This window comes from Monodelphis domestica, chromosome 5 (genome assembly GCF_027887165.1).
Source record: "Monodelphis domestica isolate mMonDom1 chromosome 5, mMonDom1.pri, whole genome shotgun sequence".
In the NCBI taxonomy this organism is placed as follows: Eukaryota; Metazoa; Chordata; class Mammalia; order Didelphimorphia; family Didelphidae; genus Monodelphis; species Monodelphis domestica.
This window is the reverse complement of record NC_077231.1, coordinates 283,362,310-283,388,959: the sequence shown is the minus strand read 5'-3', so window position 1 is coordinate 283,388,959 and position 26,650 is coordinate 283,362,310. Positions and strand designations below refer to the sequence as shown.

The window sequence follows — 26,650 nt, the reverse complement described above, 5'->3', positions numbered from 1 at the left end:
TCTTAGGTTAAATGTCAGAGATCCTTTGGTGTGAGATGGAGACATCCTAGACAATTAGCAAAAGAAAAGAAAGCCCTTCTAAAAGACCAGGCAGATGTGAGGGGAAGTAGATGACTTCACTAGATTTCCTTTGTGATTAGGCCTTCATTTCTCTCCTGGCAAACCAAATAGGAGTTATTCTTGGCCTATTAAATAGTATTTATTTAGCTTGATTCTTTGTTTGTCTTAGAATCACAGGTAAATGTTAGGAAACAACCTCAGGAGCTGTAGCTGAGAAGGAATCAATGCATCAACATTCCTAAAGAAAGGGTGAATCTGAGCATTATTGCTGGGTGGGGCAGGGAGAAAAAGAAAAAATGGAGAAAGAGAAAAGGGAGGGAAGAAAGAGAAGGAGAGAGGAGAGAAAGGAGAGGAAGAAAGAGAAGAGGTAGAGAAAGAAAGGGGAGGAAAGTCAGAGAGAGGGAGAGGGAGATAGAGCACAATGGAAAGAAAGAAAGAAAAAAGGAGGGAGGGAGAATGGAGGAGAAAAAGAAAAGGGAGGGAAAAGGGAGAGGGAAAGAAGGAGGGAGGAAGAGGGAGAGAGGGAGAAAAGAGCAGAGAGAGAAGGAGGGAGGGAGAAAGGAGAGAGGAGAGAGGGAGAGAGGAGAGAGGAGAAAGAGAGAGAGAGAGAGAGAGAGAGAGAGAGAGAGAGAGAGAGAGAGAGAGAGAGAGAGAGAAGAGAAGAGAAGAGAAGAGAAGAGAAGAGAAGAGAAGAGAAGAGAAGAGAAGAGAAGAGAAGAGAAGAGAAGAGAAGAGAAGAGAATTCATCCCTACTGGAAATTTATACAGGATTACCAGATTACCCAATGTTAATCCTCAGCCACAAGTCAAGTCATCCTAACCCCCAGTTCTCCCATTATCTGATGGTATGACCAGCCCATCAAACAGGTATCAGCTCCAAATATAGCCAATGGCTGAGTGAAGAAGGAAGAGTGGTTAAGCAGGAGCCCATGTAATAATTTTACTTGGATTCAATAGGCATCCATTTGGTGTTCTAAGTCCAATTAATCATCAGTTCAATTAATGAGTCAGTTCCTCAGCTGAGAAGAGTCCCCATTGGAGCTGCTGACTGCAATGTATCCAGGCAGGATGTACACACCCAAGGACAGACAAGATAAAATAACTGTTCCCTGATGATCTTATAACATCCCTCATTTTGCCCCTTTCTAAGGCATCCATTATGTAATATTTTGTGTTTTCATTATCTCTCCTAAACTGTAAGCTCCATGAGGTCCAGCCTGGGTCATCTCCTCTCTAAACTTCACAACTCTTCCTGCTTACTCTAGCACATCGCTCACAGTAGGAGCTGCTCGTTGTTTGCAGAGTGAGTGTTAGAAGCAGGATGTGAACTCCCAAAGCCCAGGTCTTAGTCTCTTTACCACACTTGCCTCAGCCCTAAACTGTAAATGCAGCTTTCTACAAAGCAGCAGAAGAGAGTAAGGCTGGGTGCTTAGGACAGAAGTCCTATGGGACTCCAAGAGAACCCCAATGACTCAAAGGGAAAATTATTTGCTGGAACCACAAACAGTCACTTTTAGGCACTTCAGTGAATCTGACCCAAAGATCCTTGCTGGGAAATGGATGAAGGAAATTGACTTTCCTTTCATGGAGCCCATAGGCAGTTGAACCTACACTGAAAGAACCAACACGCCACTGTTGACAGTCAACCCCAGCCTTTGAATAGAATCTTAGCCTGGGAGTTAGCTTGAACTCAGCTCAGGCTTTGCTACTAACCACTTGGGTGACCTTGTACAAATCATTTCATCTCTATGGACCCCAACTGTAAAATGCAAGGGTTGGACTAAATGATTGCTAAAGTCCCTTCCAGCTCTAACAAAGAGCATCTGTGACTGCCTGGAGCCCTCAATCAGGCCCTGGACCCTTTGTCTTCTGATCACCCCCTCCCCCCAAAGAACAGTATGTAATCAAGAGTCATGGAGATAGAAACTTTATTTCTGATCTAAGCCCATCACTCCTCCTCTCCTTCCTAATGTTCCTCCCCAGTCTCCAGCTCCTTCCCCTAAGCCAGGAAGGTCAGAGAGAAACTTACTGCAAGCTCCACAGGTGAAGCAGCTGTCATGGTAGAGGTTCCCCATTGCTTGGCAGGCTTGGTTGGCTCCAAAGACACCCTTATTGCATTTCACGCATGCTCCTATGAGGGAAAAAAGAAATGCCACACTGTCAGGAAGAGAAGAAGCCCATAAAAGACATGCATGATCCATCTCTCTTCATCATTAATGACCCAACGATGACCAAGCCCAATTGATTCTTCCTCTGCATCCATTCCTTGAGTCACCATCCTAGTCCAGTTAATCACAACTTTGCACCCAGATTATTGCAGCAGATAACTTGTCTCCTTCCCTCCACCCAATCCCATTCCTTACAAAACTATCACCATGCCATTTTTCTGATTAAAACCCATCAGCAACTTCCTAGTTTCTATTGCCTATAAGATAAAATCCAGGTTCTTCAATGATCAATCTTAAATCCTCCCTAATCTGAACCCCATATTACCTAACCTTTATTGTCCCTTACTTTCCAAAATGTAGCCTTGATTTCAGCTAAGCTTCTCTTTGTTTTCTTTTTTTTTTTAACCCTTACCTTCCATCTTAGAATAAATACTGTGCATTGGTTCCAAGGTAGAAGACCAATAAGGGCTAGGCAATGGGAGTTAAGTGACTTGCCCAGAATCACACAGTGAGGAAGTGTCTGAATCCATATTTGAACACAGGACCTCCTGTCTCTAGATCTGGCTTTCTTTCCACTGAACTACCTATCTGCCCCCTCCTCTTTGTCTTCTGCTCATTCTTCCCCCCATGCTGGAATGCCCTTTGCCCATTTACATTCTGCCCATTTGCAAAGTCCCACTTCCTTTATGAGCTCTTCTTGACCACTCTAGTCCACACACTTAAGGGGGGAAAAAGTACAGTGGAAAAGTTCACTCTGAAGTTGGAGGATCTGGGTTCAAATCTTGCCTCTGATGCTTACTAACTGTGTGACCCTGAATAAGTCACAACCTCTATGAGCCTCAGGTTCCTGTGCTTCAAAAGGAGAGGGTTGGATTGGAAGGACTTTGAGGTCCTTTCTAAAGCTATGATATTCTCAGTCTGGTATGGTTGAGCAGAAAGAATGTGGGATTTGGTGTTAGATCCCTAAATGCTCATTTCAAATCCTAGCTTTGTAACTTGCTCCCATGAGCAATCACCTTCCAACTCTGGCCTCAATTTTCCCATTGAACTAAATGATCTCTGAAGGTCCTCTGCCAGGTAAAACCTTATGATCCTATCAGAAGAATATGATAGAAGAAGATAGAAAGATCTACATGAACTGATGCAGAATGAAGTAAACAGAACCAGGAGAACATTGTAGACAGTAACTAATATTGTGGGATGATCAACTATGAAAGACTTAGCTACTTTCAGCATCACAATGATTTGAGACATCTCTGAAAGACTTGAGATATAGAATGCTATTCATTTCTAGAGAAAGAACTGTTGGAGTCAGAAGCAGATCAAAGTATACTGTCTTCCACATTAGCTTGTTTTTTATTTGGGGATTTTGGTCTCATATGAATATTATCTTATATAACAATGACCAATATGGAATTATGTTTTGCACAATAATAAATGGGTAACCCAGATAAAATTGCTTTCCATCTCCAAGAGGGAGGAGGGAAAGGAGGGAGAGAGAGACAATGTGGCTCTTATAATTTTGGAAAACATATGTTGAAAATGGTTATAACAAGTAATTGGGAAAATAAAATGTCTTTGAATAAAAAAAAGGAATCTGATAGAGACTTTAAAAGTTAACTTCATATTTATTATATTCTTAAAGAGAAAAGCAATTTCTAGATAACAGAGATTTAGTTTCATGTATAGTCCTCTCTCCCCATTCCCCAAGGTAGCTAAAAATACTAATTTTATTTGATTTTTAATAAGTTTAGAATAAAAAGAAAGTAAAATGGGGGAGGGAAATCTTATAGTTCCATATCACAGGCTACCATGAATTGTTCCTTGTTTAGTATGTGTTTATAAACCCTGCCTCCACTGTTAGTACAAGATATACTGGGAGTGAAGAAATAGTGGCACCTGGAGTCACCAGGCAGTCTTCCTACACAAGATAGTGCTTGAGCTGAACTTTGAAATTCCATTAGATTGTAAGTAAGCTCCCAATGGGCAGGGACTATCTTTTGCCTCTTTTTGTATTCCCAGCACTTGGCATAATGCCTGGCACACAGTAAGTGTTTATTGATTGACTGAAAAGGCAGAAGTCAAACATTTCTTTTGCTTTCTTAGCATTACGCCTATTGTGGAATGAGTAAATGTCCTATTATTTAACACGGAGGTTCCCAAGGTCTCCACCAGTCCTAAAATATACTGAACATCTATCTAACTAGGTTGATATCAGATTCCCAACTCAAAAGGAAGCTGGGCTCTTTCACAGAACAATAGACATAATGGATTGCATTTATATGGTACTATAAACCTTTACTTCATGACAATGCCATGAGATAGTTTGGACAGACATTCCTGCCTATATTTTACAGGTGAGAAAACTGAGGATCAGAGAGGTTAAGTGAGTTGCCCATTATCAAACAGCAAAAGTATATGGGGTGTTCAGAGAGGTCTAGTACCTCTGGTGAGAGGGATTGCAGGGTCCTTTTCAGGATAGATCATCCATCTTTGGAGTCCACCTTTTGCCTAACTCTCACCTGTGGCTCCAAGAAGACATAGCATGACCGTCTTAGCAGACCACCTAACCCAGGTTGAGGGTAACCAACAGTCCACAAACCCATTCATAAGTTATGGGTATGTCTACTCCAAGCACGTAAGGACTTTCCCCAGCAAAATGGATAGATGAGAACAATTTGTTCCAACAGCCATGAAAGTGGTGGAAGCAGGCAGGTTTGTTCAGACATAGAGGACACCAAGGTGGTCCACTGTCTCCTAGACCATCACCAATTGGCAAGACTTTCATATTGCCACTGGATGTGGATGACTCTGAAAGAGAGACTATGGAGCTCTGCCTCACTTAAATCCAACTCAAGCACAAGTCAAGATGTCACCTCATGATGTCACTGGTCCTCTTCAAAAACAAAGGATGAACAACAACATATGTTGGAGCCAAGACTCAGTCAGGCTTTCCAGTTATAAGACCCAGCAAAGTGTGCTCTGAGGTTCCTAGGGATCAGTGAGACCTTTTTTGGGAGAGGGTCCATCAAATCAAAACTATTTTCACAATCATACTAAGCTATTTTGATTTCTAATACAGTAAATATCAATAGATGTGTCACAAAAACCACAGATCTTTAGAAACCCTCAATAATTTTTAAGAGTGTAAAGGGATCCTGAGACTAGAAAATTTTAGAACTGCTATATTATTCTATGTTATCTCATCATTTTAAGTGTAGTCTACACACTGCTGCCCAAGTACTATTCTTTATATGTAGATCAGACCATTTGATTCCTTCACTCCACCAACTTCAATGGCTTCCTATTGTTTCTAGAATAAAACACTAAACTATTTAGCTTTTGAATTGATTGAATACTGCTCAACACCAGTGTTGAAGACTGCATCTTTAAGATGAATTAATTGGGATATATCTTAGAGTGTGCCTTCCTGGAAAAGATGAGAATATATTATAATACAGAGTAACTGGAGATATCTTTGTAATTTTTCTTGTTTATATCCAAAGGAAGATCATTCTCCTGGGGCTAATGCCAGCCATTTGAACACATGGGTGTTGAGAGCTCGCAGGCAATTAATGAAGGATTTCCTAGCACTGTATCTCTTTTGGAAATGCCATGACCTCATCACTTTGTTACTCTGAAAATTACTGAGCTCCAAAGCACCATGTTGATGCAGTGGAATGTTCTGTCCTCTTTATCCCATAGATTGAAGGGTTGGGCACCTCGGCCTTGAATTGGTTCCCCAATAGGGGCTTAGGAAAGAGATGCATGTAGCTGTATAGATGGAGGGGGGATCAATCTATCACCAAGCATTTATTGAGGGACTACATTACTGGTTTAGTAATGTCCAGAAGATGCTCCTTTTGTGTACATGTAGAACAGAGCTCCATGAGACTGCTAGAAGAAATGTTTCCCTCTACCAGCTCTCTATAAGCTAGAGCAATGGAATGCTCCCCATTGCTTTGAAATGTATCAAAGATACTCTGATTCGTCTTTGCCTGAGGATGATGATATTCAGGGACATCTACAATCAATCCACAAGCATTTATCAAGAGTCAATCATGGGGAGGGGGGGGGCAGCTGGGTGGCTCCTTGGATTGAGAGCCAGGCCTAGAGATGGGAGGTCCTAGGTTAAAATCTGGCCTCAGACACTTCCCAGCTGTGTGACCCTGGGCAAGTCACTTCACCTCCATTGCCTAGTCCTTACCACTCTTCTGCCTTGGAACCAATATACAGTATTGACTCCAAGACGGAAGGTAAGAGTTAAAAAAAAAAAAAAAAGAGTCAATCATGGGTCAGCCATCATGCTCAGCACGGAGGATAGAGGAAAAAAAAAAAACAAAAAAAAACCATGGCACAGTTCCTATTCTGAGGGTGCTTATATTATATTGCAGGAAGCAATATGTACACATAATGTACAAACTATATACAAGCTCACATATGAGAGGCAGTGTGGAGTAATGGGCAGAGAGCTGGTCTTGAAACCAAGAACACCTTGGCCCAGATCCTGCCTCTGACACATCCTGACTGTGAGATCGTAGGTAACCTCTCTGAATTTTGAGAATTTCACTAAGAAATCCTCTGAGTCTATATCATCGCAAAGAAAATGTCATTCAAAGAAGATGCCAATCTGTGCTGGAAGAGAGAGTTGCCTCGTTCTGGAGTCCCTGGTGTCAATGAAATCAGAGTTCTGGTCCCTCTCTCCATACAGAGTGGATTGATGATTCTGGTGAGGAGTCAATAGCAACTGGAGTCATGTCTGAGGTCACAACTGAGCTAAGCTTCGAGGGAAGGTAGGGATTCTAATCTTGTTCCAACATATATTTCCTGCTCAATTTCACCACCTTCCCTTTCCCACATCCTCCACCGTAGCCAAACGAGAGAGCTAGCTGGTTGTCCAATTCGGTATTCCATCTTCCCCTTGCACACATTCACAGGAACCATGTTCCAATGCCTGGAATACCTTCCCTCTTTGTTTCTGCCCTGCTGAGTCTCTATCTTCCTTCAAGGCTTGGCTCAGCTAGGTCATTTCCCCCCTTTAACCTTTCCCCAAGCCCCTTGCTGAAAATGTCTGCCTCTTCCTCAGAATCCCCAGAAGGCTTTGTCTGTGCTGTCTTTCTCTCTGATATTGTTCGTATCTGCATACACATAATATCCCTTGAAGGAGAATACAAGCTACTTGAGGAGACTATTTCCTTTTTCATATCCCTGTCCTCAGCTTCTAGGATGGTTCCCTGTACACAGAGGGCATTTGATGGGTGTTTGCTGAATCGAAATCAGTTACATGCACTATTCCCGAGTCAAAGCAACACACTCACTGGGGGTTTCACATTTTACTCTATTCCTAGCCCAGCCAGGTACCCAAGGATATTTAGAGAAAGTCCCTGTTCAAAAAAAAAAACAACTTTTCAAGGAATAGTGGAACTTTGTCATTGGATCTTTTTAAAGGGCTCCCAGAAATGCACCGTGCTAACCAGTCAGAACCATCTTGACTCTTTAACAAATGGTATCACCACTGGTTTTAGCCCCTGGGGGAGTCTTGAGTGTGGGGATGGAAGGGAAAAGGGAATGTTCTAATATATTACCAGGCCACCAACTGACTCAACACTAAAGTATTTTAAGGTTCAAATGAGAAAACATGTAGCATAAGGCTAGAGAGAAGCCCTCTGAATCAGAAAGACATAGATTTGAATTGCATCTCGGTCCCAGCATAGCTGAGTGACCTTGGGCAAGTCCCTTAACTTTTCAGTGCCACAGACAACTAAGAGTATAAAATTGGAGATTTGGTAGTTTTTTTGATTTGTTAGATAGGAGAGCTAGTGCCCCTAACTTAGTCCTGAACCTCATCCCTAGAGACACTTCTGTCCTATATTCCTTTGCCCTGGGCAATGAGGGTAAGTTTGTTGGTAGCTACAAAAACACATTCAGACCAGAACAGATGTAAAATTGAAAGAAGTTAATGACAAGAGCTAGTTTCTTACATACTCACCCATTCACCTCCATACTCATTTCCCCCTACTAGTCAACTTAACTTCCAAGCTTATTCCACTGTAGAAATATACTTCACAAACAAGTCAGCTATTAAAGTCAGTTAATTGTCACATGAACAGAGGAGGCTCAGTCTTCCCAGATGAACTAATCAACCAAAATAACACAAGGAAGGGATCCGGACCTTAATATAAAAATGTCAGTCAGTAGCCACTCTTGCCTTAAATTGGGATTGCTCAGCCGAAGAGGCAACTAAATAAATGAATCAATTCCACCAGTGTGAAATTAAAATTTGGATGTGCTTTGCTCACGTTAGAAGGAATAAAATTAGATTAAACTCTTCCACTCAGACACATGGATGGTACATTGATATGGACATCTCAGTTTTCAACTAATTTCTCTTTTTGATCCCTCTGGTAAGGAGATTTAGGGCTAGAAAGGGCATTGGTGAGATTAGTCTTTCTCAATTTGCCAGTGAAGAAAATGAAGCACAGAAAAGTTAAGTGATTAACCTAAAGTCATCCAGAAAGTAAATGGTAGAGCTGGGACTCAAACCTACATCTTCTCATTCCAATCCTTTGGTCAAGTCACTTCACCTCTGAGGGCCTCGATTTCCTCATTTATAAAAATGAAGGGGTTAAACTAGATGGCCACTGAGATTCCTTCCAGCCCTAGATTAAACCACTCTGCCTAATTTAGGTCTAAATTCTCATAATGCTTTCCTCTATTTTATCTCCATAAGTTAGACTTTCCTCTGATGTACCTAGAGTTAAGAAGACTCAGGCATGAACCCTATCTTTGACTCTAGCTGTGTGATCTTAGATGGATCACTTAACCTCAGAACCTCAGTTTTGCTAGGTATAAAATGGGGATATATAAAAATATCTGCAGTACCTACTTTGCAGAACTCTGCAAAATTCAAATGAGATAATGTATGCAAAAGTGTTTTGCCAACTTTAAAGAATCATAGTTGAGTTATTAGCATTATTAATGTTAGTCTTTCTATTATTTTGTCATTAATACACTGACCTACATACTGCCTTAAAAAAACTTAAGGTTCTTGTTCCTACTCTGTAAAAAAGAACTACTTCTACCTGTGAAAGCTAATGAGAAACTAGGGTGAGAAGGTCAATGGAAAACACAGGGCTATAGTATTTATTTAGATTCATAAGAAGTTTACATAGACAAAGGGAGATTGATTATTCACCTTATCTCATTAGCTGAGAAATCAGAGTAATCCTTTGTCTGCACCCAGAGTCTCCATCAGAGGCACTCCAGAGGTCAAGAATATGTGCAGGTTTTTGAAAATTAAATTGTTATTCACAAAATTGGAGGGAGGAAGTACTTGCTTATTTGTACGATCTAAAACTAGAGTGGGAAGTAGTCTGGATTTGAAGTCTAGTGGTGTGGATTCTAATCCTGGCCCGAGTCTCTCACTCCCTGGGAAATCTTGGGTAAATGTAAATATGGGGTAGGGGAGAAACAGTGGAATAGATGCCCTCAGAGGTGCCATCTGATGTGTAAGTACAGAGAATTTTCCCAAGGACTTAAATAAGAAGGTACTTTCTCCTCCTCTTGTCCCATCTAAAAGATGAAGTGGAGGCAGAGTATGGGATATGACTTATCTAAGCTATTCATTGATGAATCAGGGCAGAAGCTCTATGCCCCCATCTCCCAACTGGGATCTCATCCATCAGATTTCAAAAGACTCCAAGGCAATGAAGAATCAAACCATGGTTTCAATTAGGGATCTCAGTTTTCCTTCTTTTTATTTTAAAACATTTTACTGATAATTTTAAAAAAAATCATCGTCATTGACTTTGTGACAATAATGTAAAATTCAACCAAACCAATCAGCCCAGTGATCATGTCTGAAATTGTATGCCTCATCCTGCCCCATAGTCCACCACCTCCCTAATGTGAGACCAGAGGCATGCTTTACTTCACCATCAGTCCTTGAACTCACCTGACAATTGGTTGCTGCATTGAGCAGAGTTCCAATTCCAATTGAAGATTATTCTCTGGACATTACTTTGATTATTTGGTGTAAACTGTTCTGCTGGTTCTGCATACAAATCTTCCCAAGTTCTCAGATTTCTCTTTGAAAATCCAACCAAAGACTCTCTAAGTTTGTCCAAGCTCCTCATCTGAGTTGGGTTCAGCACCAAGGCTAGTGTCAGATCTTTCCCTCCCAGGGCAAAATGGATTTCTTTCTTTTAAGGAATCAATCAATGCCCTTTCAGCTCCAGCAGGTCAGGAAGACTTGGGTACAAGTCTCCCCAGTACTCGATGAATGTGTCACCCTACTTCTTAGAGCCCCAGCCAACTCTCTAAGATAATGAAACAGTTGCTGATTTGCATTTGATAAAGTGAGTTTCTACAGTTATTTAAACCAAGGTAATCACAGCTCCAATTAAAAAACAAACAAACATTACATTGAAATCCTGCTCAGGTGCTTCCCTGTGATATTGGAGGCCCAGTAACCAAGACTCTCCAAAGCTTTGCCAGGGGAATACAAGAATTGTCAGATCTTTCCCAGCTGGAAAGACTTCAGCTATTGCCCTCAAAAACCAACAAGGTAAAGGAAGAGCCTTTCAGGACCCTGTCTAGTGACTCTTCCAGCTATTATGGAAATAGGGTAGGCACTCATGGAAATATATGGAAATATGGTTGTCACAAGATCACAGAACCACACCTGGAAGGGCCAGTGGAGGTCATCTAAGCCAATTCCTTTATTTGTCAGATGAGAAAACTGAGGCTAAGGCTGTAAGTCATTTGCCAAAGATTTCAAAAGGTAATGTCAGAAGTGGGATCCTCTGTCCTCTGACTTCTCCAAGGAGTTAACATCCTTCAGTGGTATGGAAAGGTTTGACCAAGAAGGATAATTTTGGTAAGCAACTGAATGTTGTCTAGCCCAGGCCTCCACTCCTGTTCTAATCCCAGACTAATTTTCTGTGGATTAAATGGATCTCATACAGTCTGGTAGAGTGGTTATTTTTGACCACTTCTTCCTACAACATTGTCTCATGACTGTCTCTCTAGCCCCAGGTGAGAGGTGCTGACCACACAGGATAATTGAGTCCCTTGGCAGTCCTTGTAGACCCAGAGGAAAAGAAGTGAGGGCTGACTAACTTGATGGGAAGAGGATGGAAATAAGAGATATGGCACAAGGTGCCAGAATAGGGACACTGGAAAAGGCTTAGGACACTGATGATATCCTGGCACATGAGTGGATAATATCAGTGACAAACTGAATAGAGGTTTGGCTGTTGTTTTGTTGTTGTTTTCAGTATTCAGAGTCCAGGCTATGGGATTATGCTCTTTGGGCTCTTTCTGAACATCTGATATCAAAAGGAGAAGCCAAATTGAACTCCCTGTAAGAGGTCTTGGATAGATCTAAGTGTAACTGGATTCAGAAATGGGCCCACCATGGCTTGGCACCAAGAAACATTCCTCCTCCCCTCCACACCCTGACCCTGTTTGTCCGCAATGCTAAAAATAACATGAACAGGAAAGGGCTTAGCAAAAAAAATGCTTATTCCTTATGATGCTGGGCACTTGACCAATGCAAACAGGGAGAAAAACCATCATCTACCACCCCCTCTCATGATGCCCTTGGAGAAAAGTTTCTTGTACACTGCCCCTCCCACTTCTGTTCTTTCCTCCTTGTGCCTTATTTTTTCATGATTACATTAACAAAACTGAACTTTATGCAATTATAAATACCAAGCTGAACCCCAAAGATGATCTGAGCAAATGCACCCCCCTCCTCACCTTCACAGTAAAGGTAGAGGAAGTACAGGCATGGAATCTTACATATAAATCAGGCAGCATTATTTCGAGTGGTTTCATTTGAATTGCCTCTTTTCTCTCTTGGGTTTGTTGCAAGTCATTGGGTAGGGAAGAAGAGAAAATTCAGAAATGAATGGGATATGAAAATAAAACCATGCAAAAATAAGTTAAATTTGATCAATATCTTTTTTTTTTTACATCACAATCACTTCTGGATATACTCCTAAACTACTGCCAACCCAATATGCCTTCCCTAGCAACAAAGAAAAACAATTAATTGTACATGTAGCCATGATCTACTACTTCTCCAAGAAAAGGAGAACAGTACATTGCCTCATCTCTTCTCCAAGGAGACCGAGACTGGACATTTTAATCAGCCAGCGTTCCATTTTGTTCTAGTCTTCATTTCCATTACTGTAGATACTGTGCATATTTTCCTGATTCTGTTTACTTTGCTCTGAATCAGTTCAGACAAGTCTTTCCATGTTTCTCTGAATTCTTCATATCCATCATTTCTTATGGCACAATCATATTTCAGAACATTCTTATACCACAATTTGCTTAGCCATTCTCCAATAGATGGGCACTCACTTGTTCTAATTCTTTGTTAACACTAAATATGTTCTTTTAAACATGTTGCTCTAAATGGGTCCTTTTTCTTTCTTTCTGACTTTCTTGGGGTATAGACTCAGCAGTGGGATCCCTGATTTAAAGCTGTTTTTTTAAACCATGTTTAACATGATTTCTGCCTCATGCCCAAGCCACAAAGGAAGTTTTTGAGGTCATTCAAGTTATTGGGTAACAATACCCATCTGCTTTCTTCACTCCAAATACCCAGTTTAAACAAATAATTATGACTACACTATAAGACTTCAAAATGAAAGGTACCTTAGCAATCATTTACTCTAACCCCATGTGACAGAGGCTGGAACTAGAGAAAAAGTGCCAGGTTGAAGAATATGTGAAATTGATCACACCCATTTTATAAAGGAGGAAACTGAGACTCAGGAAGAAAGGAGCTACCCCAAATCATGTGGAAAAAATGGAAAAGTTAGAACCCAGACCTGTACTGAATCCAATGAAAGCTTTACTTCATGAAGGCCAAAATAAAAGTTTCTGGTAAAACATTTCATAACTGATGTAACCCAAATTTGTGAGGGTACCAAAATCTTGGACTTTCCCTGAAATTCTAAGAGATAACTCTGTAGCCTGAACCTGTCAATACCTTCCAGGCAATCCCAATCTCTCCATGCCATTTGTTAAAACTAAAATATTTTAATTTGGCACATAGTAGGTGTTTAATCACATTGTTAATTTATAGAAAGTTCCTGAGAGGCAGATTTTATATCTGTATAAGGAAAATAGTCCTAATAATGAAAGCTAGCCAAAAGTGCAGGAATTGAGTGCTAAGCCTAGCATCAGGAAAACTTAGAATTCAAATCACACCTCAGATAGTTATTAATTTAGTTGTGTGACTCTTGGCAAGTCACTTAACTCTGTTTGCCTCAGTTTCCTTATCTGTAAAATGGGCTGGAGCAGGAAATGGCAAGCCACTCTAGTATCTTTGCCAAGGAAACCTCAAATGGGATCAAAAAGAGTTGGACACAACTGAAAATGACTGAACACTGACCAAAAATGCCCTTGGTGGTCCTGGGAGGTACCTAAACTAGTCTACTTATTCAATGCCATCCCAATTAAATTACCAAAAAATTTTTATTGAACTAAAAAAAATAATGAAATTCATTTAAAAAAACAAAAAGTCAAAAATATCAAAAGAACTAATAAAAAAAATTAAAGGAAGGAGGTTTAACAGTACCAGAGCAAAGAACCCTTTTCCTGGAAGTCAGAGACCAGATGGTTTGCAGGTGTGTTAAACTTGTCAGAGCTGCATGAGGGAGTATGGGCAAAGACTAACCTTCTAGGAGAGAGGAGAATCTTAACTGTGAATTAACCTGAGAGGACCCTGAGGCTTCTTCCTACTTGGAAGATCCAGTGATTTTGATTTTTAATCATTAAAAAAAAGAAAAAAGAATCCTCATAGGGATATTTTATGCACAACAATGATTGTCATTTTGAAAACTGTTTGGGGCTCTGGACTGAAACCATATTTACAAATTTAGTTATGTTCTAGATGAGGAAGGGACCTCAGAAGTCATTAGAACACCCTCTTGGAACTGGAAGAACCCTTAAGAGATAATGTAGTTCAATATTTTAATTTTACAGATGAGGAAACTGAGGCTCAGAGAGGTTTTATATCAGTAGTCCATGGCAGTGCTGAGAATCAAACCCAGAAACTCCTTTGACTGTGTCTTCGAATGTTTAGAAGGAGAAATCCTGGTCCCTTTTTGCAAATTGGGAATAAATTCGGAAAGAGAAAGGGACCACAGAGATCAGTAAAGAAAACTACTTAATCATAATGGAATGTTCGAATGTCTGTGCAGCAGGGAAGGAGGCAAGTTCCTCTAATAAGAAAGGCAAGTTAAGCTTCAGAAACCAAATGCCCATGAAATTCTCCCAGACTGTTAACAGCCCTCAAAGACCCAGTAGAACACCTGATGTCATCGGCTTGCCCAAACTGCTAGCCTTCTGCCTTGGCAGGAAATAAGCCACCTCAAAAAAGGCTGGTCTTGCAAAACCCAGATTACATCACATGTCTACACTACCACAAACTTCATTTTATGCCATGTGTTTGCGTGTGCATTTGTGTGTGCGTGTGTGTGTATTTAAAACTGTCTGGCAGAAGGCAATTTAATTAACTACAAAGATAAACTTGAAAGGTGGTGGTACATGTGGTCAACTGTTTTTCTAGCTAGAGTTTCAAATATATTATTGATACAGATTTCACTGTTCACAATTGAAGATTGGGGGGTGACTGGCTAACTACACCCTTTACCTAACATCCCTGTCTCAGGTCAGCAGACTTAACAGCACTCAACCTTTTAAGGAGGCTCAAATTTAATTTGCTTTCCCAGAAACATTTTGCCCAAAATAAACCTGTGACTGGACTGAGTAACAATTTAGCATCTCTTGTTTCCATCCTGGAATTCTGAAAAGTTATCTGCTTTGAGTTTTTAAGAGGTATATTCTGTTAACAATGGGCCCCTTTGGGGAATTGGGGGCAGATGAAAGGGCACTTAATTTCTACATCTGGCAAAGGAAATAAAAAAAACAACTTGTTGGCAGAATAGAAGGGATCTAGAATGAAAGAGACACTGAAGAGAGAAGTTAGCATACAGCAGACTGCAAACTTCAGAGGAAAAACAATCATTCCCTGTTGCCTGATTTTAATTATTGCCTGTGAAGTAAGATGGCTTGACACAAGAAGGCTGGGGCTTGATGTTCCTATGATTATTGCTTAATCACAGTAAAATTTACAATGAAAAGAACTTGAAATTTCATGTTATGGAGTTTGTTGTTGGTTTTGATTTTTAGTTTCTGGGATTCATAGAATCTCACAACTCAAGAGAAACTCCGAGATCATCCAGAAGAGTCTCCCACCAGATGAGAACATTCAGAAGAGTCTCCCACCAGACGAGAACCCATTGTAATTGTCGAATCTGTGATTGATGGTAGAGGGAAGGGAGAGAGAGTGCCAGTCTCCCAGGCCCTCAGGCTCCCAACCCAGGATTCCTCCGGGACTCCTTGCCATCTCTTGCCCCCTCCCTATGTGCAAGCTGCTGCCAAGGCTTGTCGATTTCATCTTAAGATTTCTCCAATATGCCCCTTTCTTTCCTCTGACACTACCCACACTCTACTGCAGATCCTCTTCTTCTCATGCCTAGATTACTACAATAGCTTGTTGCTGGGTCTGCCCATCTCTCCCCACTCCATTCCATCCTCCATTCAGGAATATGATTTTCCTACCACGTCGCCCCATACTCAATAAACTCCAGTGGCTCCCTATTGTCTCCAGGACCAAATACAAACTGCTCTGTTTGACAATCAAAGCCCTTCATAGACTGGTTCCCTCCTCCCTTTCCAGTCTTCCTACACATTATTCCCTGACACATATTCTTCAATTGAGTGACATCTGCCTCCACAAACAAGACACTCTCTCAACTCGAGGCCTTTACTCTGGCTGTCCTCTCTGCCTAGAACTCTCTTTCTATTTCCAACTCTGTCTGCTTGGCTTCCTGGGCTTCCTTTAAGTCTCAACTAAATTCCCATCTTTTATAAGAAGCCCTTCCTAACCTCTCTAAATCCTAGTGCCTTCCCTCTGCTAATTATTTCCTATTTATTCTATCTTTAGCTTGCTTTGAATATTTGTTTGCATGTTATCTCCCCCATTAGGCTAAGCTCCTTAAGGACAAGGACTATCTTTGGACTCTTTTTGGATCCACAGTGCTTGGCACATAGAGGGTGCTTTAATAAAGGTTTATTGACGCAAACCTTAAACTGCCATATCAATGTCCTTTGCTATTACTATCAGCTAGCTCACATGTCTCTAGCTCATCCACGTAGATATGAGGAGATTTTGCCAGTGCTATTCTGGGCACCAAGAGAAATGCCATAGATAGAGGGATCAGTCCAGTAAGTCTATCAAAGAAGGAAATTGGATCACTCAGATGGAGCTTGGTCATAGCCAAGCTATGCTGGCTTCTCTCTGAGATCATGCAGTGCTCAGGAACCACTTGATTGGTGACTCATCCTAAAATGGCGCTAGAGGTCAATGCCAAGCTTACTCATTTACAGAATGTAATAACAGCTGGCATTCTAATGGTGCTTTATAGCTTGCAGCGCTCTTGATCCACCATGGGCAGCTAGTTGGCATGGCAGATCTCTAAGCAATGGGCTTAAAGTCAGGAAGATCTGACTTCAAAAATCTAGCCTCAGATACTTCCTAGCTGTGTGACCCTGGGAAAATCACTGAACTTTTGCCTCCATTTTTCCACCTGTAAAGGAAATGAAGGAAAGAAGCAAGTGCTTTCTGTGTGCCTGGCACAGTGCTAAGTGCTTGTTAAGTAATACCTCCTTTTAGTCCCCATTGCAAACTAGAGATACCAGTCTCTCAGGTTGGATAAAAGAAGATAATATAAGATAATAAAATTAGGATATTTATGAAGATAAATTGAGATAATAAGATAACAGTAAAATAAGAAAATGAGGCTATTTGTGAGGACAAAATGAGTTAATAAGATAATAAAATGAAGATATTTATGAAGATAAAATGAGATATTTGTAAAGTGCTATATAAATGCTCTTATTATTATATTATCTCCTTTGAGCCTTATACAACTCTGTAAAGTAGGAATAATTGTGTCCATTTTACATATAAGGAACCTGAGGATCAAGTAGTTTAAGTGACTTGGTTATGGTCACGTAAAAGTGTCAAAAAATGTTTTAAATTAGGAAAAAAAGTAAGTGTCCCAATCTTCCTTATTCCAAGCCCAGCATTCTACTTATCGAACTACTTTGTCCCTATTTTAGAAATTCACTTCACTCCTTGCTTTGGAAATCAAGACAATATAATTTGTTCCTCTTCTTGTACCCTAAGGTAGAGGGTAGAAGATTCTAGAGTCCAAGGTCCCATGTTCAAATCTTGTGTCTGACATTACCTATAGGACCTGGAAATGGGACTTTACCTCCCTCTCTACCACATGATAGGGGTGGACCAGATAGCCTATGACTCCATGTTCTTTCCCACTATCCATAATTTTTCCAAGTTTACTGACAACAGTTCAGTAATCACATCGATGTAATTCAGCTCAGCCAACAGAGGAGAACTCATTCTTAATTTCACACTGGCATTCAACTCCCACTTCAAAAATACTCAGTCTGGCTTGTCCAGATTGAAGATCATTGTTCTTATAGAGAAGCTGAAACAAAACTCAGAGTTGAATTGTTCTCCTTTTTCTTTGTCCTCCACCCCAATAGTGTGCCCATCTGCTTCCTTTTTGGATGTCCCAGACAAAGCTTTAATAAAACCACACTGTCACGTGGAGGATTTTTCCACAAACTTCAGCTCATTCTGAGCAAAAGCCTCCCTAACACTCCTCCAATTGGGCTCCCACTCTTTTCTATCCATTCTTACTTGTGAACTCCTCCTCCTGCCCATCTTTTTCCCATATTCTGTTCCAGTTTAGCTCCAAGAATTCTCTGGACCATCTATGGCTACAATGACTTCTTTTAGCTCTGTCTTGTCTACTTCAATGGGACTATTTAAGAATGAATAGTCAGAATGTTTCTTTTTTTTTTAAAGCATCTTACATTCTACTTAAATTATATCTCTTTTTGGGGTCTCTAGGGGAGAATCATGTCAAATTTTGTGAAATCTGCATTTCTGAAGGCTAAGGAATATGCCTGACTTCTTCTACAACTACTAACTCCCAGATAACACCGTCACTTTTTTCTAGAGTTCTTGTCACTTCCACTTTACCAACCATTTTTTTTAATTATGATGTTTTAACAGACAGGAAATGACTAGTAACCAAATTAGGACTTATTTCTGAATTTGCTGAGTATAGTCAGACCATTGATTTATGAAAGCAAAGATCAAAATCAACACGAAACTGGATGAATGAATAAAATGAGGAGATAGAATATGCCAAAGAGGCAGTTACAGTCTAACCTATTCAAACAAGCTGTTGACCCTTAAAAAAAGGTGAGGGAGGGGTAGGAGATGGGGGAATAGACAAGAAGACAGACACCAACACAGACTACCACTATGGGAAAGTCCACTCAAATGGAGAATCCAGAGAAATATAATGAGAATTTATGTATGAAACTGAACTCATTATTTTCCCCCTAAAATATTTTTCTCTTCTATCCTTCCTTATTACTGCCTATAGGTTTAAATAATAACATTAATCCAAGAGGCCCTTGAGAGCAGGGACAGATTTTTGCCTTTCTTTGCATCTCCAGCATTTCACACACTACCTGGCACATAGTACATATTTAATAAATGCTAAATGACTGACTAACAACTCTGTGAGGCAAGGAGGTAGGTGACACAGTAGATAGAGCACTGTGTCTAGAGTCAGGAAGACTTGAGTTCAAATTCAGTCTCTCAGTTACTAGTTGTGTGATCCTGGGGCAAGTTGCTTAGCTTCTTTCTTATTTTCTCATCTATAAAATGAAGATAATAATAGCACCTGCCTCATAGGCTTTTTATGGGGATCAAAAGATATTTGTAAAATGCTTAATACATTGCCTGACACATAATAGATGATAAATCCTTCTTTCATTCGTTCCTTCCTTCCTTCTTTATATCTTTCCTTCCCTCTGTCTTTCCTTCCTATCTTCCTTCCTTACATCCTTGTCTTTCTTTATCTCCTTAACGCCTTCCTTCCTTCCTTCCTTCCTTCCTTATTATACCCTTCCTTCTCTTTTCTTACTTCCTTCCCTCCTTCTTTCCTTCATTCCTTCCCTCCTTCTTTCCTTTTTTAAATCTGTCTTTCCTACCCTCCTTCCTTACATCCTTCCCCTCTTCTTTCCCTCTAGAACATTTCAATCATTCAGATTTGCAGCCTCAATGTTCTCCTTGAGTCTTCATTTTCATTTACATCACATGTGCAAGTCAGTTGCCAAATCCAATCATTTCTATCTCTGAAAAATCTCTCGTATATGTGCTGCCTTCTCTCTGCTCAGATGGCCCTCTCTCTTGTTCAGCCCCTCAATATCTCTCATCTGAATAATTACAACAGCCTTCTACTTGGTCTCCCTGTCTCAGATCCCTTCTTTTACCCAGTTTCAATGAAGATTTTCCTAATGCATAAGCCTGATCCTGTCAATCCAGTTCCCCTGCATAAACTCCCACAAAGAGTGATGGAGCTTAGGGTGATGGATTGTTTATACATGGCCAATGTAGGAATCTAGTTTGGCAATGCATATTTTTATAAGGATTGTTTTTTTCTTTTTTCTCCAATGGGGGAAGAGGTAGGCAGGAGAGAAAAATTAACTTTTATTAGTTAAAAAATTTTTTTTAATTTAAAAAATGTAGAGTTTCTTGAGGAAACAGAATAATTCGGCTTGGTTTGAACAGAGATTGTAAAGACAGCAATAACATGAACTAAGTTGAGGTCAACAGAATGTAGAAGTCTTGAATACTTTTACACAGGAATTTCAAACTTTATTCCATGGACAATAGAGAGTTAATAAAAATTTTCTGATCTAAGAAATAACATGGATACAGCTGGACTCTGAGTCAGGAAGATCTAGGTTCAAATCTTGACTCTGACATTTTCCAGTTCTGGGTTGTTGGACAAGTCACCACTAAAGCTCTCTAAGAAGATTATTATGACAGTGGTATGTATGAGATATAATGGAGGGAGGAGAAAGTAGAGGCAGGAGGCTATGGCAATAGTCTAAGTGGTTAGTACATATGGCGGCACACTAGGAAAGAGAGGGCAGGGAACAGATGCCAGAGACACATGGAGTCTAAATCAATAGCACTTGATAACAGATGAAATATGGGAGGTAAAATAGAGACGTCTCTCCAAGGTTTCAAATGCCTCGGAGAGAGGTTTCCAGTCCATCAGGTTTTACTGTCTAGGAGTATTTGTAGGGTGAGATGGGAAGTAAAGAGGAGTCTAGACTTGATTTTATATATTTAGAGGATTCTCAATGGAGCTACAAATTCCCTCTACTGGTTCAGAACCTGCGCCTGGACTTCAAGTCTCCATGGTTAACACAGTATCAATTTGGGAGGCATTAAATAATCATGAGCCAAAGGATCATGGGTTTGAAGTTGAGAGGATATCTTGATAACTCATGATCATGCCTAAACCAGTCACCTTACATTCCTAAGCTTCAGAGGTCTTTCACTTGTTAATTTTTTTTCAGTCTGGATTTTCTTGGCATAGGAAATTTCTGATGAAGAAACTAGCAAAAAGACTTCAATTTAAGAATCTGAAAAGTTGGCACTGGTGCTAAGAGGGAGGTGACTTGCTTGGGATTCTAGAGCCAATATGTCCCATAGGTGGAATTTGAACCCAGGTCTTCCTGACTTGGAAAGCTACTGTGCCAAATTGCCTCTCATAATGGGATAAGATCTGCAGATTTTAAATTATGAGAATGAAATAAGTGAAGTACAAAACCCTATCTAAATATTGGCTATTATAAAGCCAAAAACGAACCTTTATTAAGCACCTACTCTATCTAATCCCAGTCAGGTAGGGCCAACCCCAAGCCAAGCGAATTCTTTAGCACAGTAGGCAGCACCTCAGTCTCCTAAGCTGAAGGTCCTGAGTTCAATCCTCAAAAGGAGGGTGTGAAACAGTGGGAGAGGCTTCTAGAAACAAGAGGAGTCACTTGGCTTAGATTTGTACCTACCTGCCTGGGATTGTCTTTTACCTTGGGGTCCATTATTCAGTTTGAAACTGCTAGCCTGGGATTCCCCTCAGGGTGGTTTCTCAGGGGAGCAGGGAATAAGTACAAGCTTTGGGGTCTCCAACTTACAAGCTAGTCCTAAAACTTGGGGTTCATCAGATCTTACTAGGCTACAAGTCTGGGGACTTCTAGATTCCATGTTGATAAGGATGAACATCATACTATTTTTTTCCCCTCAGCCTTTGCCTTTCATTCATAGGATTATCACTATGGAGCTGGAAAGCCCTTGTGAGGTCATCTTGTCAAATTCCTCATTTTACAAATGAGGAAATTGAGGAAAAAACAGGAAGCGATTTGCTCCAGATCACACGCATACTTTGTGGCTAAGCCAGAATTTGAAGCCAGGAATTTTCTTTTCTATTCATGAGGCCTCTCTACATACTTTCTTCCCTCTTCCTTTCTTCTGTGTGAGCAAAAATGCTTTAGGTCTTCCTCACATTCACAAAAAAAGTTTAAAATGAAACCCCTCCCAGCAAGCGGACACTGCAGTGAGCTGAATTCCCCCTGAGGAATCCTGCCAAGATGGTATCCATGAGTGGAAGGGAACAGGCAGACTGTTGACTCCAGCACATGAACTGCCCCTAGAAGAGCTCGCCACTGACCCACAAAGGGGCCTCTATGCCTTCCCCTTCCTATCATGTGGAAAGCCCCAGCCTGAGTCGCTGCTGAGCTTGCAGACAATGGGACCTTTGGAGAACAGCTGGCTCTGAAAAATGGCCCCAGGAGCCACATGCCAGAGCTCCCCACCCCCACCGCCACCACCACCCCCTGGCAAAGCAGCCCTCTGAGGACACAGCTGAAGGCTGCTCACACCACATCAGTTGTGCTTGGCCAACAGAGGCTCCCCTTCTTCTCTTTTTCCACATTCACCTCTGCTAATTTCTTCTGTGCTTAAGAGAGCCCTGTTGGCATCAGACTAACACCGTTTGGACAATGGGTTGGTTGCATGCTGTGAGCCTCTATTTATAGTGGGGAGAGGCATGTGGCTTTGGGGGGATCCAGAGAAAGCCTTAGAAGCAGGAGAACCAATCAGTGCATCAGCATCTATTAGGCACCCACTGTGTGGCAGACGCTGGAGAGAAGAGGACAAAAGTGAAACAAAAATGTCCTGCTCATAAGTTTTATCAGTGTAAATGATGTGTGCAAAATAGGTCTCTACAAAATCCAGTGTGATGGGGAAAGGGGTGAATCGCTGGCTGAGGCATTGCCTAGAAGGTGGTCTTTAAGCCTCACCCATAAGACTAGGGATTCCTGGAGGCAGAAGGAAATACGGAGGGATTAGAGGATGGGGAAAGGTTTGTTTTCTGAGACTTAAAGAATGCAAGAGAAGTAGGGAAGGAAAAAATTCCAAGCATGGGAGACAGTCAATGAAAAAAGTGGACAGTCTTTAGAGGGAGTGTCTTGAGGGAAGAAAAGCAAGGAGAACAATGCCCCTGGATCCAACAGTATGTAAGGGTGAGTAAGGTGTAAAAAGGCTGGAAAGGCAGGAGGGCATTAGGTTAGGAAGGCTTTGTACACCAAGGCCAGGATTTAAGATTTCATCCTGGAGGCAAGTGGGAGCCATTAAAGTTTACTGAATGGGGTGTACGAGTCATGATCAAACTTTAAAAAGCTCAGTTTCACAGCTGAGAGTAGGATGGATTTAAAGTGGGGAGAGAATGAAGGCAGGGAGACCAACAAGGAGGCAGATGCCATAGTCCAGACTTAAAGGGATGAAGGTCTGCCTCAGGGTGGTGGGGATGTCCCAGGAGAGTGGATGGTGGATTTGAAGAGAAGTTTTAAAGGTAGAATTAACAGACTCTGGCAATGGGGGTACATGGGGGTGGGGACTGTGAAAGAATGAGGGGCTGTGGGACTAGGTGACTGGGAGGACAGTGGCACTCTCGACAGTAAAAGGAAAGTTCAGAAGGCAGAAGATTTTGGGGAAAAGATAACGAGTTCAGCCTGGGACACATTGAGTTAAAGATGTTTACAAGACATTAAATTCAAGAGGTTTATTAGTAGGCAGTTGGTGATGCAAGACTGGAAGTCTAGAGAGATGTTAGGCCTGGATAAGTAAAACTGAGAATCACCTGCATAAAAATAAATGAATCCATGGGAAAGGAACTGAGTCAATGTAGGCTCTTCTTATTATCTGAAGCAACCAATGAGATTATCTATAAACTACATTCTAAATTTACAGGATTTTTTTTTTAATCCTTACCTTCCGTCTTGGAGTCAATACTGTGTATTGGTTCCAAGCAGAAGAGTGGTAAGGGCTGGGCAATGGGAGTCAAGTGACTTGCCCAAGGTCACACAGTTAGGACGTGTCTGAGGTCAGATTTGAACCTAGGACCTCCCATCTCTAGTCCTGGCTCTCAATCCACTGAGCCACCCAGCTGCCCCTAAATTTACAGGATTAATAACAAATATGGAGGATTTGAAAAAATATAGGAAGACATATATGAACTGAAGGGGAGAGAAGAAATCAGAATCAGACAAAGGGTCTACACAATGACTAGAAAAATAAAAGAAAACAATGCTGAACTCAGATTAAAGACAGGAAGCAATGTTAGGAGACATGCTAAAACATGCCACTCCTCTTAGTAGAGTTAGGGGCTGCAGAAATGCTATAAACACCATCAGACATGGTTTCTCTCAGCTGATTTTGCTTAACTGTTGGAGTTTTTGTTGTTATCATTGTACCAGTGAGGGTTCTATGGGGAACCCAAATATTGGGAAAATCAGAAACATCTATAGTGGCAAAAAAACAGAAGCTGTCAATTACATTTTAAAAAAATACATTGGAGCAGCTAGGTAGCTCAGTGGATAAAAAGCCAGATCCAGAGGTGGGAAGTCCAGAGGTGGGAAGTCCTGGGTTCAAATTTGACCTCAGCACTTCCTAGACATGTGACCCTGGGCAAGTCACTTAACTTGCTCACTGGCTAGCCCTTAGCCCTCTTCTGTCTTGGAACCAATACTTGGCATCGATTCCAAGACAGACATTAAGAGTGTAAAAAATACAATACATTAAAGAATTTTTTTAAAAGAAAGAAAGAAAAGAACTTGAGAATTCTGGTTTCTTCTTTCAACACTCTATACCAGTTCTCAATACCAAAGAAAATGTTGGTTAGGAAATAAACATTTCAAGTCCATGTTGGGGCTCTAGTAACAGAACTAAACTAGCCACAGCCATTTTACGTTCAAGTCTCCCTTATTTCATTTGGGGGGGAAACCTCTCCCCATGCACATTTTCAATGATGAACAAAATAATTTTACATTATGTCTAACTTCTGCTTGGCAAAGGATAAGCCTACCTGCTAGTGCTCCTCAATGCTAATGGTAACACGGATGACAACAGTAGTGACAGCTAACATTTACACAGAGGTTTAAGGTTTGCAAAGCGCATACAAATATGATCTCATCTGATCCTCACAACAAGTCTGGCGTTGGCAGCTATGATTATCCTTATATTACAGATGAAGAAAGAGTGAACTAGAGCCACACAAGCTAGTGAGTGTCACAAGTGGGATCCGAATCCTGTATTTTCTGAATTCCAGTCTAGTTCTCCAGAATACAAACTTCTTACAAGCTGGAATTATTTCATTCTTTGCTTATATCCCTGGCATCCAGCACAGTGTTTGATCTTAACAAACACTTATCTATTGATTTCTAATATACTGTACTTCCTCTCCCCATCCAAATCTTCCTTCATGCCTTTTTTGAGGGGGGAGAGGAAAAGGTATAAATGAACCAGGAGTTTTTCACTTCCTTCCCTTCTTTGCTAAAACAGACATTTTCAGACATAACATCTAGTCCAAGAGTTCTTAACCTTGGAGCTACAACTCTAAAACTGACTATAAAATGTTTTTAAACCTTTATCTTCTTTCTTAGAATTGATACTATATATTTATTCCAAAGAAGAATCAAGTGACTTGCCCAGCATCACATAGCTAGAAAGTATCTGAAGGCACATTTGAACCCAGGACCTCCTATCCCTCAATCTGCTTCACAGGCCTGATATGGTCTCAGAAAAAATCACAGAAGCCTAGATTTTTTAATTTGTTTGTTTTTTGAGCCTGGACTTCCTTATCTTGTCCAGGCTAGACATGTAGTAGTTACTCATGGAGCCAAGCCCACTGCTGATTACCACAGAAGCTTTGATTTGCTCTGGTTCTAAACTAAGGTAAATTTGTTCTTCCTTAGTGTAGAAAATTAATATTGAATTGTGACACTGAATTATGAAATGGTTTCCCTTTTTGGTCCCCAAGAACAAGTTGATTTGAAAGCTACAGTCTCTCCTCCAGGCTATGAAACTGGGCTGGGTCCTCCCTTCTTTTGTCTAGATCTTTTATCTTTGTTAAGTATAATGGGGTTAAAGGTGTCTTAATGGGCTGACTTTTGCTATAGGCAGGGTAGAGACCTGTTCTTTATTTACCTGTAAAGAGGAACTCTCTTAGGTAATGAAATCAGTCAGCTCTAGCCACCATGTTGGAAAATATGGTGGTCCAGTTACATGGCGAGGAAGAAAGAGTTTCCTCCAGAGACTCACTTCTTCCTGTGATGAAGTATTGAGGGAGAGGCTGAAGTCTCCTTCTCAGAGAGATGTCCTGGGGAGGGAATGGATTGATGATGTCTCAAGGTATATAAGACGGGCCAGAAGAAGTTGTCCTTTTTTGCCCATCTTTTCTGGCCACATTCTTTCTCTTTCTCACCCAGTCTAGCTGCCTTGCTGCTCACACTTATACCTCTTTCTGGCCCAGCCCTCTGGCCTAGCTGTTTTCATTCATTTGATGTCTATTTGGACTAGGGAGGGAGTCTGCTGACTAGTTAGATTTTCTCAAGTGGCCAATTGATAAATTAACTTAAATTTAACATATACAATCTCTGGAGAATTTCATTCATTACATTAGGCAGCTTGGCTGTCCTCCCAAGGACTCATCATATTGATGTCTTGGTATGGATATCTGCTTGGCTCTATCACCACTATAGCTCAAAACTCCCAAATTCAAATCAATCCACCAGCATCAGCCCAGGAACAGGGACTGTAGGCATGTACCACAATGCCCAAGAATATCGTGGATTGATCTATTCCAATCATCTCATTTGCCAAGGAGGAAATTGAGGCTCAGAAGGGTTAAATTATTTGTCCAAGGTCACCCTAGAAGTAAGGAGTAGACACCATGTTGGAAAATATGGCGGTCCAGTTACATGGTGAGGAAGAAAGAGTTTCCTCCAGAGATTCACTTCTTCCTGTGATGAAGTATTGAGGGAGAGGCTGAAGTAGTGGGCTTTAACCCCAACCCACTGGCTCCAAATCTAGTCATCTTTCCGTG

General features: G+C 40.9%; 1 protein-coding gene across 1 annotated transcript in view; it reads right to left on the bottom strand.

The window, feature by feature from the left end:
• Positions 1-26,650, bottom strand: part of LIMD1 (LIM domain containing 1) — an 86,957-nt gene that overhangs the window by 45,198 nt on the left and 15,109 nt on the right. Inside the window, exon 2 of the mRNA XM_003342072.4 lies at positions 2,090-2,191. Within this exon, the coding sequence (XP_003342120.2) occupies positions 2,090-2,191 (102 nt within the window). The remainder of the gene's footprint in view (positions 1-2,089; positions 2,192-26,650) is intronic.